At 31.4% G+C, this 20,453-nt stretch overlaps 2 protein-coding genes across 2 annotated transcripts; both read right to left on the minus strand.

Moving 5' to 3' along the window:
- On the minus strand, window positions 7,904-13,672 carry LOC109330689 (uncharacterized protein At4g04980-like). The gene is made up of 10 exons (XM_019564957.1): window positions 13,367-13,672; window positions 13,155-13,263; window positions 11,556-11,744; window positions 11,355-11,450; window positions 11,041-11,167; window positions 9,709-10,936; window positions 9,257-9,422; window positions 8,841-9,005; window positions 8,608-8,760; window positions 7,904-8,436 (listed from the first exon to the last, which is right to left on the minus strand). Exons 2-10 carry the CDS (start codon window positions 13,233-13,235, stop codon window positions 8,257-8,259), a joined length of 2,385 nt encoding a protein of 794 aa, XP_019420502.1. The 5' UTR covers window positions 13,236-13,263; window positions 13,367-13,672; the 3' UTR covers window positions 7,904-8,256.
- On the minus strand, window positions 18,885-20,149 carry LOC109330670 (dof zinc finger protein DOF2.4-like). Its single transcript, XM_019564931.1, has one exon. It carries the CDS (start codon window positions 19,977-19,979, stop codon window positions 19,131-19,133), a length of 849 nt encoding a protein of 282 aa, XP_019420476.1. The 5' UTR covers window positions 19,980-20,149; the 3' UTR covers window positions 18,885-19,130.

Raw genomic sequence — 20,453 nt, forward strand, 5'->3', positions numbered from 1 at the left:
TGTCATGCTTTTCTTATGCAAACAAGGCACCATCTTTCCATCACACACATTCCACATTCACTTCATAAGAGAGGTATAGATCAAGATAAACTACATGCCACGTTTTCATGAGCTATTCCCCATTTATTATCGCATTGCTACATTTGTTATTCATTCTTGTAATAATCTTGGATACTTAATTGTTGTGGTGTGGTAATGTTTTTATTTTTTTAGTCCAATGGATAGATGATGTAGATTTCCAAAATGTGTTAGAGTTCATGATTATCATTTTAGGGTAGGTTGCATTTTGCTTGAAGTATTGGATCAAAGCTAAGAACTGCTCCTTTGATTTTTTATTTATTTATTTATAGAATGCAAATTACCGCATGTTTTTCTTCTAAAAAATATTACATGTATTTTTAGAGATTTAATCCTTTGGATCTCATATAAAATTAAAATCATCATAGCCAAAAAAAAAAAAAAAGTAATGTTGAGACTAGAGATTAGACTAATGAGATTATATGTCCCATTTTTTATATTTTATTTTTGTTCGAATCCAATTAAAAAGTGTAATCTAATTAAAAAGATAAATAATAAAAATAACAAATAACTTTTTTATAATACTTAGTGAAACGTGATTAATTTGAGACAGGAAGATATATTTTTTGGAACACGTGATCCTTATTTAAATTAGACTAAGGTTGACTAACAATGCGTTGGTCTAACGATGTAAGCTGATTTTACTAAATCCTTAAGTCGAGTGTTTGATTCTTGAAAGTGACATTTACTGAGAGGTATAGCCACAAATCACGAAAATGATTAGTTCCTTTTCTGAAAGAGTGAGGATAAATTATTAGTAATACCTAAAAATTAGACTAGGATGGACTATTTATATCCCTATTTTGATCTCGACCCAATTTTGACAGCTTAAGGAACACTATTTTATGTTTAGTTAAATAATTTTATGTTCGTCTTTTTTTTAATAAGACTTTTTGGTTTAGTTGAACACTGTTTTATATTTAGTAGATAACCTTTGCCATTTTAGCTGATTGTTTGGTTCAACATTAAATAATAAAAGAGTAAATTATACTGACACCCATGAATTTTAACGAAATTATATAAATTATCCTTTATTTTTTATACCTATATAAACTCTCTAATTTGTTCATTACACTGTTCACTCATACATGAAAATTAAATGTAATATTTTAAACAAAAAATATGATAAATAAAATTTAGTTAAACAAAACATGGTATATTTTGAATACAAGTCCAAATAATATATGAGTCAATACTTCATTATTATTTTTGGTTTGTCACGATATAATATAAAAGCGATTTAAACAATATCTCTTTAAAATTGTTGATGCATTTTGTAACAAAAAATAATAAAGATACATTGATTTGTCTCCACAATATACCATGTTTTGTTTAACTTAATTACATTTATCACATTTTTGTTTAAAAGATTATACTTATTTTTTATACAAGGGTGGTCAGTGTAATAAAAATATAAAAAATATGAAGTTTATATAAGTGTAAAAAAATAATGAGTAAATTATATAATTTTACTAAAATTTAGTGGACGTGAGTGTAATTTATTCATAATAAAATTACAATTAAAGCTGAGTAGTTCAATTTTAATTTTGAGGCTCAAATACAAACTTAATTCCGAAATCCATGGTGTTAATTAGTGTACTTCTAGAATTCTGTGAGGTATGGACCATCACCAATTACTATCTAAAAGTTGACTTTATACATCATCAAAAACACCGTGCTTCCACAAGTTGACTTTATACATCATCAAAAACCTGAAAGGATCTTCATTCAATCTCTAGCATTCTGTTGATTCATTTGTTTTGAGCACTGGTCAGTAAGATAGTAAAAAATTATAACCATTAGCGAAATTAATTTCTGTGAAAGCAAGGATAATATTCATGGTTCCCAGCCTGTTATTTTCTTTATTTGTGTTTATTCAATATTTATTAATAGGATTTGCTATCTAGTACCTAAAGATTTTGTTTGCGAATTGAATTTTAAAGAAATGAATGGAAATAAAGTACCTCAAAACAATAAAATGTATTTGAGATATGATTTTGAGGTCTTTAATTTTCATTATTTTCTTTCCAATATTCAATTAGCAAATTAAAGGATCCTAAAACCATAGGCGAGGCAACCACACGAAATATGATAATAGTAAAAATATTAAATAGAAAGTAAACAATAATTGCACTAGAAAATGAAAAAAGAGAGAGTTAAGGACAGTGATAATTATTAATTAAAATTATGTGTATTATTTTCTCATGAAGTTTTGTGTTCATTTGATTTTACGGCAACACCTTCTTTTGGCACATGCTAATTAATATTATTCTATCTAAATAATTTTCAGCTTACACAATAAACTACTATAGAATAAGCACATGCTGACATGCATGATGATTATATTTGTAAGTATACTTTTTCCATCGTTCATCTATAAGCAATTTGAGGAGTTAAATCAAATAAAGCTTATATAATTTATAAAGTTACACAGCATAGAAACATACTGATGAAAACATGTGGGGTTTTAATGTTTCGGCTTGTCAACGTAATGCATTTTTGAAAAGGTTAAATGTAGGTCACTAATTCAGCAATTGATCTTGCACTTTCAACAAAAAGATGAATTTATCTGATGGAATATAGTCAGAGAACAATTCAGCAACGACTCTGCCACAAACAAAGTCATAAACCCCTCGATGTGGCTTCCATCATCATTTTCTTTTCTTATAAATAATAATATATATCAGGTTCTCCATTTTTTCTTCTTCGTATGACCTATGCATTTGGGTGGACTATCTCTATTACTAGAGAGTTCAATACTAAACCCAAATTTTAACATATGATATTTATAAATATTTATTGGTCCAATTATTTTTATTTTTCAGTACTGCACTCTACAATTTGTAGAGGAACCTAGCATCATACCATGCACTATTTCCTAGTTTATTTACTGTGACATTATTCTCTAACTCAAAGTTATCTCTACAGGTTTCTTTCATATATGAGTTGACGGTATAAGATAGAAACACAAAATTCATCTAGGAATATAGAAGAGAAATGACACTCAATATTTACTTGGACAAACCTTTAAAATAGAGACAAATATTACATTTCTTAAAAATATCTCGTCTTCATTTTTCTAACCAACCAAATTCCAATAAATGATATAAAAATATTAACTTATGTTTTTATAATTATATTTTTAATTAGACTGAGACATCAAATGAGGACACCAAATAAGATAGATAATCTCCATTATTAAAATAGGTAGAGGAGGAATAACAAAGATTATATGTCCATAGTGATTATGTATTTATATCCTTAGTCAATTAACTTTAACAAAGATAATTGAATATAAAGTATAACATATTTTAAATAAATTATTTTCCAGAATTTAAAAGATTGGTTGTTTCTTATGCCATAATTTTCCCCCAACTAGGATTAAGAAGTGGTAGCTTTCAGTAGCATTGCATGTGACAACTATGGGGACAGACAGATGATTCACATTTCATGTTGCTTCTTCTCTCTTAATTCTTTCTTAATTAAAAATTATTCTTAATAATTAATAATTTGGAAAATATTTTATCTAATAACTAATTTTGGAATTTAATGGCAAGGTCATGAATCATGTTAAATCTTAGTTTTTGTTCTAAGTTGAGAAGTAGTAGTTGTTACAAGTACCATTCTATCATCTCTTAAGCATGAAGACGATTGATAACCAATATTGTTTTTTATTAATCCATTTTCAATTCATTAAAACAATTTCTTTAATAAAATTAATTATTAATACAAATGTTTTTTTATTAAATTAAGAATCGAAAGAACAATCGTAATTAGTGTCCTCCTTTTCCTTTCTATTTGTGTTAAAAAATGGTTACGATCATTAATATTAATATTATATATATCATCTTTCAAACTCAAGTGAATAATCTACAATCTATTTCTTTTCATTCAATCTCAACTAATTAACATTAAACAATCACACCAATAATTTTCTATTGAGAACTAAAGATACATAATCAATATAAACTATTGCCATACGCCCTAATAAACCATATATTATATTATTGTGTTCTATAAATATTTAAGGAATTAATATGTATACACTGACAATATAAGTATTTTTATTTACCATTCATATCTTAACATAACAACTATTGTCTTTGAAATAAAAATAATACAAATTAATAGTTGATAATGTATTAACAGTGTGAAAAACTTTACAATAATACATAGATTTTAAACCCATTTAACAATTAAACAAGTTTATAGTACAAAAATAATTTATGCAATTACTAAAAGTACCAATTTAATATGATAGGATAAAGTGCTAATAGATTTTTCTATATGTAATTTTCTCTGGAACTTACAATTCTAATTCTACTCATTAGTATTTATGTATAATGTATTGTGTTGGGAATAATCGAAGAATCAAATAGTAAAGAGTACAGAGACAAGAGAATAACACAAGAGATTTGATAACGAGGTTCAACCAATTGTGCATACATCCTTGAGAGCGTTGAATGGCTATCACTATATATTATTAGAGAATTAGCATTACTGTTTAACTATTATTCTCCTTGTTACATTAGGTTTACATAACATAAATATATAGCCCTCTACCCAACCCCTTTACACCAGCCCAAGCCCATAACTTGTATTGCTGTTATCTAGAGATATGAGTCATTGCACAACAATCTTCACCTTGACGAATATCATAAATCTCCATCTTCCGCCATTGGGTTAGGGGCGCTCCATAGTCCAACATCAGTGAATGTTCAGCAAGCTCAGGCAATGCCTGAACTTGTCCACGGTAACCAGTTTGGTTAGCATATCAGCTGCATTTTCTGAAGTGTGAACCTTCTGGAATAGTATATGCTCACAAGCTACCAACTCTCTGATCTTATGAAATCTCACATTAATATGTTTGGTCCTAGCATGATACACCTGGTTCTTTATCAAGAAGATAACACTCTGACTGTCACAATGCAGCGGAACTCCACCTTGCTCAATGCCTAACTCATTTACCAGCCCCACAAGCCATAGAGTTTCCTTAGAAGCTTCACCAACTGCCATATACTCTGCTTCAGTTGTGGACATAACAACAACAGACTAAACTGATGATCTCCACATAATTGGTCCACCTGCAAGGGTGAAGACAATCCCCGTTGTGGACCTTCTATCATCCAAGTCTCCTGCATAGTCCGAATCAACATAACCAATAACTGAAGGCTTACTCTGTTGGCTGCCAAACATGATACCGAGACCTGTAGTCCCCTTCAAATATCTGAAAATCCATTTGACTGCTTCCCAATGTTGCTTCCCTGGTTTCGACATGTACTTGCATACTTGACTAGCTGCTTGTGCCAAGTCTGAGCTGGTACAAATCATAGCATACATCAAGCAACTCACTGCACTGGCATATGGAACCGTTGACATATATTTCTTCTCTTCATCTGTCTTTGGACACTGATATAGGGAAAGCGCTTGAAGTGATTTGCCAATGGAGTGCTCACTACTTTAGCATTGCTCATATCAAATCTCTCTAAGATCTTTTCAACATAGCTTTGCTGGGAGAGCCATAGTTTTCTAGCTCCCCTATCCCTGTGAATCTCCATCCCAAGAATCTTCCTAGCAGCCCCCAAATCTTTCATGTCAAACTCCTTACCTAGCATGACTTTCAGCTCATTGATATCACTCAAATGATTAGCAGCAATCAACATATCATCAACATAAAGTAACAGAAAAATAAAAGAACCATCGCCAATGCTTCTGACATAAACACAACAATCATACTCACATCGCTTATAACCAAACTTCAACATATAAGTGTCAAACTGCTTGTACCACTGTATGGGAGAATGCTTCAACCCATATAAAGGCTTCTTCAACTTGTAAACCAAGTGACTCTGTCCAGTTGCACTGAACCCCTCTAGTTGTGTCATGTAAATTTTCTCCTCTAATTCACCATGAAGAAAGGCAGTCTTTACATTCATCTGTTCTAAGTGCATATCCCGGTTGGCTACCAAGGCAAGCATTGCCCTCATAGAAGTGTGTCTCACCACTGGGGAGAAAATCTCATTGTAGTCGATCTCCTTATGCTGTGAATACCCTTTTGCTACAAGACGAGCCTTGAACTTTTCCCCTTATTTTTCTGATACTAGTGGCTTCCTCTTGTACACCCACTTGCACCCAACCTTGATTGAAATAGAAGAATATATCGCTCCTTAGGAAATCTACACAAGAATCTCCACCTTAGTGAATATATGATTCCACCTTGTTCAATGTCTAATTCTCTTTAACTGCTCCCCTACAACATAGACTTTTTGAGTATCCTTGACGATGTTATCAAGAGTCTAGCTCTCCAAACTTGTAGTGCAGCTTCCTATACCACCATCAAATGGAACACGCCGCCTAGCCACCTATTTCTAGGAAGTCTTTCGATATAGTGGAACATTTACACAAAAGTTCACCAACAATCGTTCTCTTCAATACTTAGTCAAACTGAACCTTGGAACTTCCTTGGAAAGCCTCAACTGCTACCACCATTGTCGACTCCGACAATCCTAGTTCAAAAGAACTATCATACTCCACCATAAGGAGTATACTTACAACACACACCTTGCGTCAATGCTAACTAATGTCTGTGTCACATCCTTGCATCCAAGCCAATGCCCATGTTACACCCTACATCAAAGTCAGCCAGCGCCTCTGTGCTTTTGTAGATTTGCTAACAATTAACATCATTCACTATGACGTCTCAGACACGCCATTAGGATATTCCACTTCTCATCTCAAATGAGAACATTCTCTCAACATCTAGATAGATATTGTCAGCATCTGTCTTTGAGTTAAACTCAACACATTAGTCTTTATCTCCACCTTGATCCTAACCCAATACATGAATTTACGAGGTTCTGGATCAACACATACATCACCAACACTACAGTTCCGCCATGTTTCTTTCTCCTTCAACTCATCTACTATATCTTTGCTACTACCTTTGATACATCTTGTCTAGCCACCACGCCTTCACCCTCTTTAGCCATTATCTAACGTCTGAATTAAGAGTCATCTACCAATTGACTCTGATACCAATTATTGGGAACAAGTGAACAATCAAATAGTAAAGAGTACAGAGACAAGAGAATAACACAAAAGATTTGGTAACGAGGTTCGGCCAATTGTGTCTACGTCCCCGGGAGTGTTGAGCGACTACCACTATATATTATTAGAGAATTAAGATTAGTGTTTAACTATTCTTCTCCTTGTTATATTAGGTTTACATAACATAAATATATAGCCATCTACTCCAACCCCTTTTACATTAGCCCAAATTCATAACTTATATTGATATTATCTAGAGATATAGGTCATTGCAATAACTTACCATCCTTATTTTCCATTTTCATTTTTCGTTGTACCCAAATTTCAATCTTTATTTTCGATTTTCATTTTTCGTTGTACCCAAATTTCAATGTTTATTTTCCATTTTCATTTTTCGTTGTACCCAAATTTCAATCTTTACCCACTTATGATTTGTTTTGAACATCATCATTTATCACACAAACTTTTACAACGTGCACAAAATAAGTGCTTAATGGGCTTTTAGGAATCATTATTAGGGATTAGCCGAAGATCACATACTTAACTATTGTATACTTATAAATTAATTTTGAATTTTCTTTCCTAGCTATATTAAAACTTTGCAACTATGAATTATACATCTGGAAGAAGAAAAAAATATCAGAAGCATAACCTATTCCATGTGTAGTGACCTTCAATTCAATTAATACTAATCCTCAATGAAGCCATTTTTATAAATTTTCTTACTTTCTTTTATAGTTTATTCCCTGAAAGATTGGTACAAACAGAACAAACCCAAAAACAACAAACGAGAACCGATACTATATAAACTTATATGAATAAATTTATCAAGTCATATAGAACAAACTAAAATAATGAAGCTCCAAGTTTAGCTTCAAATTTCAATTAGAGTTTCCACCATTAATTCTGAAAACTCCCCAACATGACTAGCTCCTACCAAAATCCAAAAATTTAATATAACTCCAAGTTGCCAAAGATCATTTAATATACAAATGGCCTTGTGTTGAATCTAAAAAGGGTGCCCATGATGAAGGGTATAAGGAAACCTCACCAGGTCAATTTTTACTCCACTTTTATATATGTAATGTATATATTATGTAGTATATAGTATATAGTGTGTATATATATATATCAAGGATGGTTAGGATCACTTTGTATTTCCTGAGCCAGTTCTCTAGTTAGATTATCAGCACGATCATCATGTCCACCAGCAAATGTGTACACTCTGAATGCAAATTGGAATACCCTCCATAGCAATTTAGCATATTCCTTTTTTGGTCCACCATCTTTATCAGTATCATCACGCTTCTCCTGCATTAAGTTCAACCAAATGAAGATATAGTCGATTACAATTTTAATTTAATGATGTGTATCTTCCGCGCTATAAAAACTTTTTAGACTATAAGTATATTATTGATCGTTCATATGTTAAATGCTAACGACTTTTATATAAAAGTTATGTACATAAATTGGATTGGATACCTTTATGGCTAACTCCATGCAACCGGAGGAAACATCCACCATTGCTTCCTTGATCTTTATAAGAATTTGGAAGTCGAATTCGATGTTGTGACCCTTAAATTTCTTGGCTTCTTCATCTTTGGTTCGTTCCAAAGCATCTAATTCTGTTTTGATCTGTAAATTGCTCTTTTGGGTTAGAAATTAATGTACTAGTACACCAAGGTGATTAACAAATGTGATAAAAAAAAGCTTACCTTGTTGAAGTAATGTTCAACCTTGTCAAGGAGTTGACCTACTGGAGGCACTACTTTCCAATTATGAAGCTCAGTGAATATTGAATCCAACTTATTGTATAGTGCTGCAGCCATTCTTACAGCTTCTAACTTTTTTGTAGGGAAACCTTCAAACCTTGATAGTACCTACACAGAAATTGTATGATAAACCAACATAAATGAAAGAGCTAATAGTACCAGCCAAACAAAGAAGTATATTTGCTGTCCCAAAAAGTATGTTATTTCCTCTTATTAGTTGAAAAATGTATTTAATTTGAAATTTTAATAATTAAGTATTTTTCTGACCAATCATAATAAGTAATACATGAAGTGCTACATTTTTTGGGACAGAAGATATGCTCCCGCCAAACAAAGGGGACTGAACTTTCTAGACTCACCTGTGATTCATCAGTTAGATTCTCTAACATGGTTTCAACATCTTTGTGGAAGTTGCTCAATTCTGTCATGTCCTTTGTCTTGAAATCAGTAATAGTAGATCTCAGATCTAATATTTCTTTTGTGTACTTTTGAACATCTTCTTCTATTTGTTGGAAGTAAGAAGATCTAATGAAAAGGGGAAAGAGTAAAGGTAGTAGAAAAGGGAAAAATAAAGAAGTGAGATATATGGTTTCAAGACTAGTACAACAATAACAATAATCAAGTTTTTTTCTCACATGTGACATCCTCGGCTACATGGATTAAACTCAATAAGTGGATAGGCTACATGGACTAAACGATGTCGTAAAGCTATATATAAATCAAGAAAATTTATGATTTCAAGACTAATAAAGTTAACAAAGTATATAACCTTAGAAGAGTTTTCTGTTGTAGATGGCTTGAAAAATCATACCTTTTTGTGATCTCTGCTAAAGCATCAGCCATTCCTTGTTTACCTCCACCACTGCTTGCTCCTCCAATTGCACATTTTCTCCCTGCAGATGATTTTCCATTCAAGCTAGATCCTTCAACTTTTCCCCTAAGTGTTCGATACAAATTGCCTAATTGTGTTGATCTTTTCAATTTAGTAGTTGCCTTGGGGCGCAAGATTCTCCCTACTCCGGGTGGAGGTGGTGGCAGCACGGCACCTACAATCCCACGCAGGGTTGCCAGCGGTGTAGGTGGAATAGAATCACCTTTCAAGGCCCCTGGTGGTGGTGGCGGAGGCGGAGCTGCAACTGCTGCACCTGAACCCATAGGCAATGGTGGGGGTGGTGGAGCTGCAACTACTGAACCAGGAACCATAGGCATTGGTGGTGGTGGTAGTGGCGGCCTAACAGCAATTTCAACTTGCTTCAAGTTGAGTGCTGACGGTGGAGGTGGTGGTGGTGGTGGTGGTGTCACTGCCAAATTTGGCTGCAAAAAAGGCTTTGTTGGTAGTGGTGGTGGTAATGGTATAGTTTTTGGCATTGTAGGAGGGGGTGGTTGTGGAACAGTCTTTGGCATTATCATAGTGGATGGTGTTGGTGGTGGTGGTGGTGGTGGTGGCACAGTGCTTGTTTGTATCATAGGTGGTGGAACAGGCAATGGTACTTCTTGCAGGGGAGAATTTTCTTGTGCAAGTTTGGGAGATTGTGATTGAAGTGTTGTTCTAGGAGATAATGGTAGTATCTCCATTTCTCCAATTCCTTGAAGTTTAGGTGTTTTTTTAACAACATCATGAGTACTTGTACTATCTGATTCCTCCATTGTGTCCAAATCAAAAACTAAATCTTCTGATGTATCACTTGCATGACTATTTCTAACTTTGTTATCATCATCTACTTCCATTTCTCTTATTTGTTTCTCTTCTATCTTGCTATTTTGGAGTCCTATATGTGTAGGTGACATATGAAATGATAAGCGCTTTACATCAATTGGATTCAATTTTCCTACTGCTTGAAGTCTTAGAGAATAAAGAAGTGGTGAGCCACAAGAAGAACTTCTTGGACTCTCCCCTGCTCTGGCAGAGGATTTCTTCAATTCCGGAAGGACGGATTTCGGTGTGTTAGGAGAAGAGCAATAAGAGTAGCTGCTGTCAGTATCAAACCTCTCATTTGCCAACTTCATCAAACTATCAAGTGTTACCAACATTGTTTCACCTACAAAACAAGTAAAGCAACTTAGAACTCAAAAATGTGGGAACAATTATGATTCATGGTTTGGTAAAAATAGAATCCATTAGCCATTTGACAAGGACACATACCTAGGTTGCGCATATTGCTTTTATCTTTGCATGATGGTAACAAAATGTTGAGCTTCTCCATCCAATCATTATTCATCATCCATGATTCTCCAAGAGATTTCAATGCTTCACAGAAATAGGCCATAGCCTGGTATAAAATTCTCAACATTAGTATTCTGAGTAAAATTTTGATATTTCATATAGCACTATGCTCTATAACATGCATTATTAACTAGACATTTATGCATAGTTAATTAGGCGTGCAAAAATAGTGTTTAAGCATCATTTTCTTCATTGTAGTTAGTATAATTTCAAGTGCAACTAAATGTTGAAACCTGATCTATAGACTTGTCCTTCATCTTAGACACTTCGTTTTTTCGTATAATCCCGGGGTAAAGCCTTTGCAGATCTTCCAGTGTTTTCAGCACAACCTGCAATATACAAGAGATGAAAAATAAGTTTAAAAGGGGTGCAAGAATAAAGAAGAAATGCTATATATTTTTTCTCTAAGTTGAAAGAAGCCATATATAATGCACCTCACGTAAGGAAGCAGAACTGTTACATGGATCAAGGTCCATGATGTCCCTAAAAGCAAAGATCTTCTTATGGATCTCTACCATTAAAATCAATTGGTCTGCACCTACAAATGATAACTCCATTGATTCTCCATTTTCTTTGTTATGAGACTTTGAAGATTTCTTGGGCGAGAAAGATCCTTTCAATACCTGCAAATGGTTATACTTATACATATTATGAAGGGTGATTGTAAAATATAATATAATGTTTCATATAGCTTGGGAGCAAGCGCTGAAATTTATTGAACATGAATTTAAGGGTCGGAAATGAATCGAATCAAATGTTGTGGAATTCGGATTTAGATGAACTAAAGTAAACTCTACTAAACTTGTGACTTCACTATTGAGTTTATAACTTCACTCCCTCACTCAAATTACATTTTCTAAACCCAAAACAAGGTGATACCCTTTCATGACTAAAAAAAATAACACCCCTTTCTTTCAATATGAACTTCATGCTTCCATAAAACTCAGTTTTGAATCTATCTATATTAGTTTAAATATTAATTGTCAATATTAGTGCAGCATATAGGATATTATTTTCTTCTTTATATTAGCGTTAATGTATATTTGTTGGCTATGGTATATTAATGTATTAGTGTACTATGTAAGATATGGTAATGTAGTATTGATGTATTAATGGCTATACAATAAATAAATAAATAAATAAATAAATAAATAAATATATATATATATAAATAAATAAATAAATAAATAAATAAATAAATAAATAAATAAATAAATAAATAAATAAATAAATAAATAAATAAATAAATAAATAAATAAATATATATATATATATATATTAATGATTCTATCTGACTTTCACAATTTTAAATAAACTTGCAAATTTCACAACCACACTCAGCTGTTTTAAATTTTATCGGAAAATCGTTAAATTCTCAACAGAAAATCGTTAAATTCTCAACAGAAAAGAAGCAAAGGGTGATCCAAATTATTAATATTAGCAAAAATATTAATTATTATTCTCAACAACTTTCAAATAGCTTTAATTTATATAATACATACATATATTATTGTAAAAGGCAATTCACCTCCCAAAGTTGTCTTAATTGATTGTATACTTTAAAATGGATTCTACTTTGTATCCTGTGTGGGACATATATGGATTATGATTGTGTGAGTGATAAGCTAGTCATAGTTAAGGTAAATGGTTTAAGCAATAGCAACATTTGCCGATAAAAATGGGAGTCATAAGGTGATCTTATAGTTAAGGATGAAAAGTAGAAGTAAATGAAGTTAAGAATTCGAGTCTAGCTCATAAGAAATAGTAATATTTGCCGATAAATAAATGTGTAGATTATGTTTGTGTACAATTAAAATTAAAATGTGACCAACCACACTTACGATACACGTTATGAAAATAACAATGTCAGATAGTTTTTTTCACAATTATCAAAATCCCAATATCCAGATTCTGAGTTTGATCTTGAAGAATTTAGATTATTTTTATTATATCATATATTGATGCTAGGAGATAGCCTAATGTCTCTAATAAATGTTGAAACAAAAATAAAGGTTATAAATTTATAATGTTACCTCAAAAACACGTGTTGGCGTAGAACCTGTCTTTCGACGAAAGAGCAATGGCTTCAAACCGCAGAACCCCACGGAAGCCATGCCTTATTGCTTATATTTACTGGAAACTCTGAAACAAATAAAAACATGTATAATAATCATTATGGTTTGATAATTTATTAAAAATAATTAATTTCTTATAGAATAATTAACAAGAAAAAAACGTAACAAACCTTTCCTATGCAGAAGTTTGGATAAATAATCAAAATATTGGGTTGATAATAGAAAAATCGAGACATGCATGCATGCATGCAATTAGGGCTAACAAAGATGGTGAAAACCAAAATGATATATGATGAGAAAGAAAATGTAAAAGGAACTTTCTCAAAAAAAAGAGAGAGCCAAGGAGGGAAGAACGAAAGAGGAAGGTTTATATATAAAGATACACCTTCCCCTTCCAAGTCTTTTGGATTTTATTTCAGTTGTTTTCACGTATGTTGTAGTGTTTGTTTATGCTTTGTGTTTACAACAACAATGGCTAACTGATTGAAATGGTGGTTGTCTCACGTCACCATCTAAAAATAAGACAACGTTAATTGAACAGCTTCTCTTTCCTTTCAGATTGAGATAAGAATTCCCAATATGGATATCAACTTTCTATATTTAACCAACTTTCTTTTTTAATGCTAACAACTTCATAACTATTAGTCTTGTGTGTTTACTTAATTATTAATTAATAATTCCTAATGAAGAATGATAAGGTGGTTTGATAATTAAGGTGGAAAATGTTAAAAAATGGAATAAATGAGGTTGTGAGTTCGAATTTCGCCCACAATAAATACTAACATACTAACTATTACCGATCAAATATAATGATTCCCTTATATATATCTTATACACCATGCATTATTATACACTTAAATTTATATACAATAAATAAAACTTTGTTCTTCAAGGATATATGAGATTCTACACTTAAATTTATATACGATAAATACAAGTTTACATTATTATACATTCAAACTTGTACAAATATTCAAATTTCACTTATTGGTTTCACATTACTCTTCTTGTTTTGGAAACACCAATCTGAAGCTTTTACTCATAGTTTTGTGACTATTGTCTGACATCACCCTCAGATGGGGGAACTAATGGCATTTGCATTAGTTGCAAATTTGCAATACATTCTGCAATTCCAAGATGAATTATTATTTATGATGGAGTTCAGGAGAATAAAGTTACTTTATTACATCATTATATATGCTCATAAGTCACAACAACCATTTGGTCTTCAGTTGAAAATATAGAACCATGATGTATGTTGTAGAATCAGTTTCTCCATTGTACAACAGTACACAATTATCTACTACTTCAACTTACATGTGATGGCAGGAAAATTATCAAAGGTCAAAACTGAAAAGAAATCTTTGCAGAATTGAAATTGGTTTACATCAATGTATACATATATGTTCTTCTGACAGGCCATGTTAGCCCAAGACATTGAAGGTAGAAAGCTATGTAATATGATTCTGACATTGCAACTGGCCTAGGTTGTGGGGTCGTTTTTTCTCCTTAGTAGCAATTCAAGTGATCATAATGATTGTTAAAAGATGCATGTGCTTTGGTAATAAAGCTATGAGACCCAGTGCCTTCAGAATCTAGATCATGGCCAATTTGCTTATTCATCACTAACTGGTACTGCCTTAAACTTTACAGAATGAAATAGTAAGTTTCCTCTAAACTGTTCTTTTATTGATTCTCATAAACATAGGTAACAACACCAACTTTGCCACCATTAATGGGAAATATATCATCTCAATTCCCTTTACTTGCAAATGGAAAAGAAAATAGACACAGGCTATACAAGAAATTGATTAAACTAAATTTTTGGTTCCTGAACAAAAAATTCAATCCGGTTTTTATATGTAAAGTAATTTTCAATTTGCTTTTAGCAATTTGTTACTATACCATCAATTGTTACTATAATATCATTTTTACTGATGCAAATGGTGTTATAACAAAACACCAAATGGAAAATAATTGTACATATACACAGATTGAATTGAAAACTCTATTATATAAGGATAAGTTGGGAAAAAAAAACACTACATATAAGAGTGCTTTTGTATAAATTAAGTTTTTAGTTTGAATTTATAAAGTGTGAGATTATAATATGTTTATGTTTAGATATCTTAACTAAAAACTGAATATAAATTAATCTGTTTCGTTTGTATAACATAGAAAGCTTATTTTTTAATAAATTATAGAAAATGGTACGAGGTTATTTGTTTATGTTAGGATTATTTTGATTATTTTTTACACTATTTAAATATGCATTTTTTAATATTTACCATCACATATATTTTTTACTATAAATTTTTTAATTTTTAATATTGCATAGCAAAAGCTAAAAAAATATGTTAAAATAAAATAAAATATAAAAACTAATATTAATATTAAAAAACAAGATGATAGGGAAAGTTATAACGAGTTAATAGAGTTTGTTGGTAATAAAAAAATAGATGATGAAAAGGAGAATTATGGAGTTTGGGTGATGATGTGAAAAGTTATAGAGTTTGGATGATGATGTGAAAAGTTATAGAGTTTGGGTGATGATGTGAAAAGTTATGAAGTTTGGTGGAAGAGTAAAAAATAATAAGAGAGATAAAACTATGACGAGGTAAAATGAGAATTGAAAATTCTATGATTTTGAAGCTTGTACTTTTTACTTATTTTTTCAACAAAAAAAGAAACTAAATCTATAATTTCATTTTATTACCAAATATACATGGTTTATATTTTTAGTTTATTTTCTTTTAAGAAATAAGCAAATCTACCAAACATAAGTTATGCATGCTCTAAGTATCAAATTTCAAAAGTATACTTTAACCCTTTAACCCAAGAAATTTCACAAGTCTTAACAGCCAAATAAATCTTTTTGAGTCAATCTCTCTTCACCACTTGACAAAAAAAACAAAAAGCGGACCCGTTCCTACTAGTTACTTTGTAGTTAGATATGCAGGAAAAAAAACAAGAAGTTTCTTTTTAGTTCCTATTCTGACTGTAATATTGATGATTCAGGGTGGCATTATTCACTCATTGTTGCTGCTTATTCCCTTTGGAGGAGCTGCTTCTGAGGCCATTTAGTCCAGACTAATAAACACTTGTGTCCGGATTCTTTGTAGCCGCAGCTCTCAAAAAATGTGATCAAAGTTGTGATAATGAAAACCAACCAATCTATAAATAAGTTTTAAAGCAACCCTAGTACCCTAATATGATAATGAAGTTTCTGAATTTAGCCTATATTGGTCAAAAAGTAAAATAACTCCTGCTATAAACAGACTAGTTTTCCTTTACAGCTCCAACTTGCAAGGTCCCTCATAATTTTGGAGGTCATAGTTTTTAATATATGACAAAGGTATGTGTCCATAACCTGAATGAATGTGGCAGCTGGTTAGGACCATTCAACACCATCACATGCATGAAGTGGAAAGCGAGTAGTTTTTACCAATCAATGAGATTATTCAAATATAAGCATTACAGTATTGAAGAAGTTGTTTAACCATTCATCATGATTCTTTAATATTTGGTTTTAAGTTGTAGCTGCGATTGTGACAGTTGTAATTGCAGCCATTATAATGTTTGTGGTGTAGATTTCAACCATTGGGATAGGAGACTTTTTATGAATAAAAGTTTAAAGCAGCCCAATGTAGCTCCATTATGGTGACTTACAATTGAGACCATAACGCATAGGATAAATATATGTAATCTTAGATCTTGTCTTACATTTTGTTTCATGTCAATAAAATTAAAGAAAAAAACATATAACATATTTTTATTAGTATAAAATAGTATATGAGACAACATATCTTTATTACTGATTATGGGGAGTTGTGATTGTGAAAGTCATGTAATATAGCTACCGTATAAATCATCACATATAGACACTACATACTAACGTGAGTATGAGTGTAAATTCAAGTATTTGGTATTCATGGATAGAATATACACATTATAAGTACATGCAGGTAAGGTGCTACTAATCTTTCTACTACAAGAAAATGACATATGTATACTTTAATTATTAATGATTGAATTACAAGCGACATGTGTCATTTATATATAAAAATAGGAGGATTTAGTAGGAAGATATAACAATGCTCTTATTTATATAGAAAACATATATGTATTGATAGTGTAAGAGTTCTATACAATGTCACTATATCATCCTTCGTCTTTATTTAATCATCGACTATTCACAAAAGTAATCCAAGTTAGTGTTAAATGATATAGTGACTATATATAAATTTTTACACTAACATATATAAACATTACACTCTTGTTTATAACTCTACAAGACCAATTTTGTTTTTGTAAATGACATAACATGTCATGTGAAAAACAAATAATCATCATTATGTTTAATTATTTTATTATATTATGCATATGCAACTTAAGGAACTTCATGATCATCTCTATGAGACAAATACCTAACTGCTTTTTTTGTATATCTTATTTGAGTCTATCTGAGTTTTTCTCTAGTTTTGTCATTGAATTTGCAAACTTTTATACACATGATTTTTGTTCAACTGATTTAGTGATGTTTGATAATCAACTTGAGATTTATATCATTAACATGCATAATATTGTTGAATGTGGTTCTTTAAAAGGAATGAATAATCTTTAAGATAAGTTAGTTGAAATTGGAATATACATTTTTACGCATTAGTTTATATTCTTCTGAAGTTAGTAATAAAATTCTAGAAAAAGTTTTTACAACTATGAAAAGTGTGAAAAAATAGGTTGCGTAATTGAATGGAATATGCATAAATTAATAATTGTCTAGTTGCTTATATTCAACAAGAAGTATTCAACAATATTGACAAAGAATTGATTACAAAAGGAGAAATGTAATTTATTTGATTAAATATATTTAGTGAAAAATGTTATTTATTTAATTAATATATTTAAATTTTGTAATTTTGACATTAATATTTTCTTTTTATAATCGATGCTATACATTATTTTAAAGATTTAATATGTATATACTGATAGTATAAGTATTTCTACACTGTTAGTAAATCATCCATCACTGATTTATTAATCATCATTGACTCTCAAACAAAAGTAATACAAATCAATGATGGAAGATGTGCTGACAGGGTAAAAAATTAACACTGTCCGTGTACAAATTTTAAACTATTCTTTAAACTTTTAAATATGTTGCTAACTCTGTATTTGGGTCCTAGATTGGTCAAAACTATAAATGTTTATAAGTGGTCTATCATTTGTCTATAGGTGAGCAATAATAGAAGAAACGACAAACAGAAATAAACCTTGAAAATATAGTGGCCCAAGATCCCACACATTCTTGTATTAAATTGGAAATAAGATGAAAACATCAAGTGAATTAAAAGCCCATAGATAAATGACCCCAGAGCCATATCATAGGAATAGAATATCAATAAACTACTATTATACAACCACAAAATAAAATTCATGTAACAATATTAATATTCCAGCATAAAGATATACACATATCCAAAAGAATCTTCTATCACATTCTGTCATTTCAACACTGCTGGAACAGACCCGTATCTATAGTCATTCCTCATCATAAAGCACTCAGAAACCTTTAGAAAAATAAAAATAAAATCCTATATATGCTGAAGAATAATGGTAGAGTAGAATATTTGCATAAATTAATATACCATTTTAATAGAGATTAAAGGAAATAATAAACAATTATGATGAAAAAGGCAAACACAGTGAATTACAACTAATTGGAACCCCTTTCTTGAAGCTGAAACTAAAACATAACAGCTCCAAGTATTACATTATAATTATATAGATATATATATATATATACCATTATACCACATCTCAAAACAAGAACGTTTAATTACTAATTATGTGAAACACAAACCAAACATCCCAATTAAATTAAATATAACTAATCTATAAACACTGCCAAACTTATCATATTTTTGCCACAGGTCAAGGTTTGATATCAGAATCATCCCATGGATTCTTAAGATCAGTTGAGACAAATGAATCAATATCCTCCCAACTCCAATAATTGGACATTCCTATCCCACCACTTGTTGCTGGTATCTCCAATGTCTGTGTGTTAATACCACTACTAGTGCTTGGTATTACACTGTTGATGGTTGACTCCTCCACATAGTTATAAACATTTGATGATGACCTTAAAGATGTTGTTGATACTGAACATGGGTTTGTGTAAAAAGAGGTTGAGAAAGGAAAAAGTAAGGTTTGGTTTTGATGAAGAGGCAAAGTTGAACTCAAAGTCATGCCATTACCAATACCAAAATCTTTACTTTCTAAGTCTCTCATGTTCATCAGATTCTGTTGTTGTAGCAGCAAAGATGATGGACGAATCATTGCTTGATAGAGTGAAGATGAAGGCATGTTTTTCTGATCACTCACTGCAAGAGAAGTTTGAATATTATTCATGTTGCTACTCAAAACACCATCCACTATAGAAGTTGAAGTTGTGAGGGTGCAAGAGGTTGTTGTTGTTGTTGGTTTTTTTAACCTTTTATTCTTCCTAACACCACCAACAGGAACATTTCTAAGAGTTCCACCTTTAGTCCAGTGCCTCTTGCAATCTCTGCAGAAATGGCGAGGCTGAGACTTATTGTAGTTATTGTAGTAACAAAATTTGGTGTTTGTTGAGTCACATCTTGGGCACTTTAAACTCTCTGATGATTTCTTCATCTCATTATGATGAGGCTTTGGAAGAAGCTCTAACTTTTGAGCTTCCATTAAGTTATTGTTCCAATCAAGTCCACTGCTAGAAACTTGCTCAGAACTCAAACCCATGTCTTAAAAATCAAGAGATAATAACCAGAAAAACAATAAGATGGAAAAGAAGGGGAAAAAGGCAGAAAATGTTAGCCCTTTGATCTAGATGCTAGAAGAGAAATCAATCTGAAGGACAATAAGAGGATGAGATTGAGGTTTAAGGAAATTGGTGAGATATGGAAGGAAATGGCTAGGAAGATAAGAAGAAAAAGTGAGCATGTCTCTTTTTATCTAATGTCTATAACTCTATATCTTATGCCTATTTATGATCTTATCTATCTGTAAAATAAGCAATAAGTCTAAACAAGAAGATAAGTAAAAATTATTTGAATGGTGAAGGTTTTGATTACTTTTTGAGGGGGTGTAGTAGTAGAGGGGTAATAATCCTTTTAAATATATGCAGACTTTGGTGACAAGAGTTCAGTTTTCTTTCTTCTCACACCCAGAAGGGGAAAAGAGAGATACTTAACCTCTAAGGTGAAGGTGGGTGGT

This window comes from Lupinus angustifolius, chromosome LG17, assembly GCF_001865875.1.
Source record: "Lupinus angustifolius cultivar Tanjil chromosome LG17, LupAngTanjil_v1.0, whole genome shotgun sequence".
Lineage (NCBI taxonomy): Eukaryota > Viridiplantae > Streptophyta > Magnoliopsida > Fabales > Fabaceae > Lupinus > Lupinus angustifolius.

Bases quoted from the DNA above. Each gene is read 5' to 3' on its own strand.
- LOC109330689 (XM_019564957.1), bottom strand. From the start codon at position 13,235: ATGGCTTCCGTGGGGTTCTGCGGTTTGAAGCCATTGCTCTTTCGTCGA. The intron at 11,168-11,354 runs GTTTCAACATTT...ATTTTATACCAG, and splicing joins AGGACAAGTCTATAGATCAG to GCTATGGCCTATTTCTGTGA. The intron at 8,761-8,840 runs GTAAGCTTTTTT...AGCAATTTACAG, and splicing joins TTGAACATTACTTCAACAAG to ATCAAAACAGAATTAGATGC.
- LOC109330670 (XM_019564931.1), bottom strand. From the start codon at position 19,979: ATGGGTTTGAGTTCTGAGCAAGTTTCTAGCAGTGGACTTGATTGGAAC.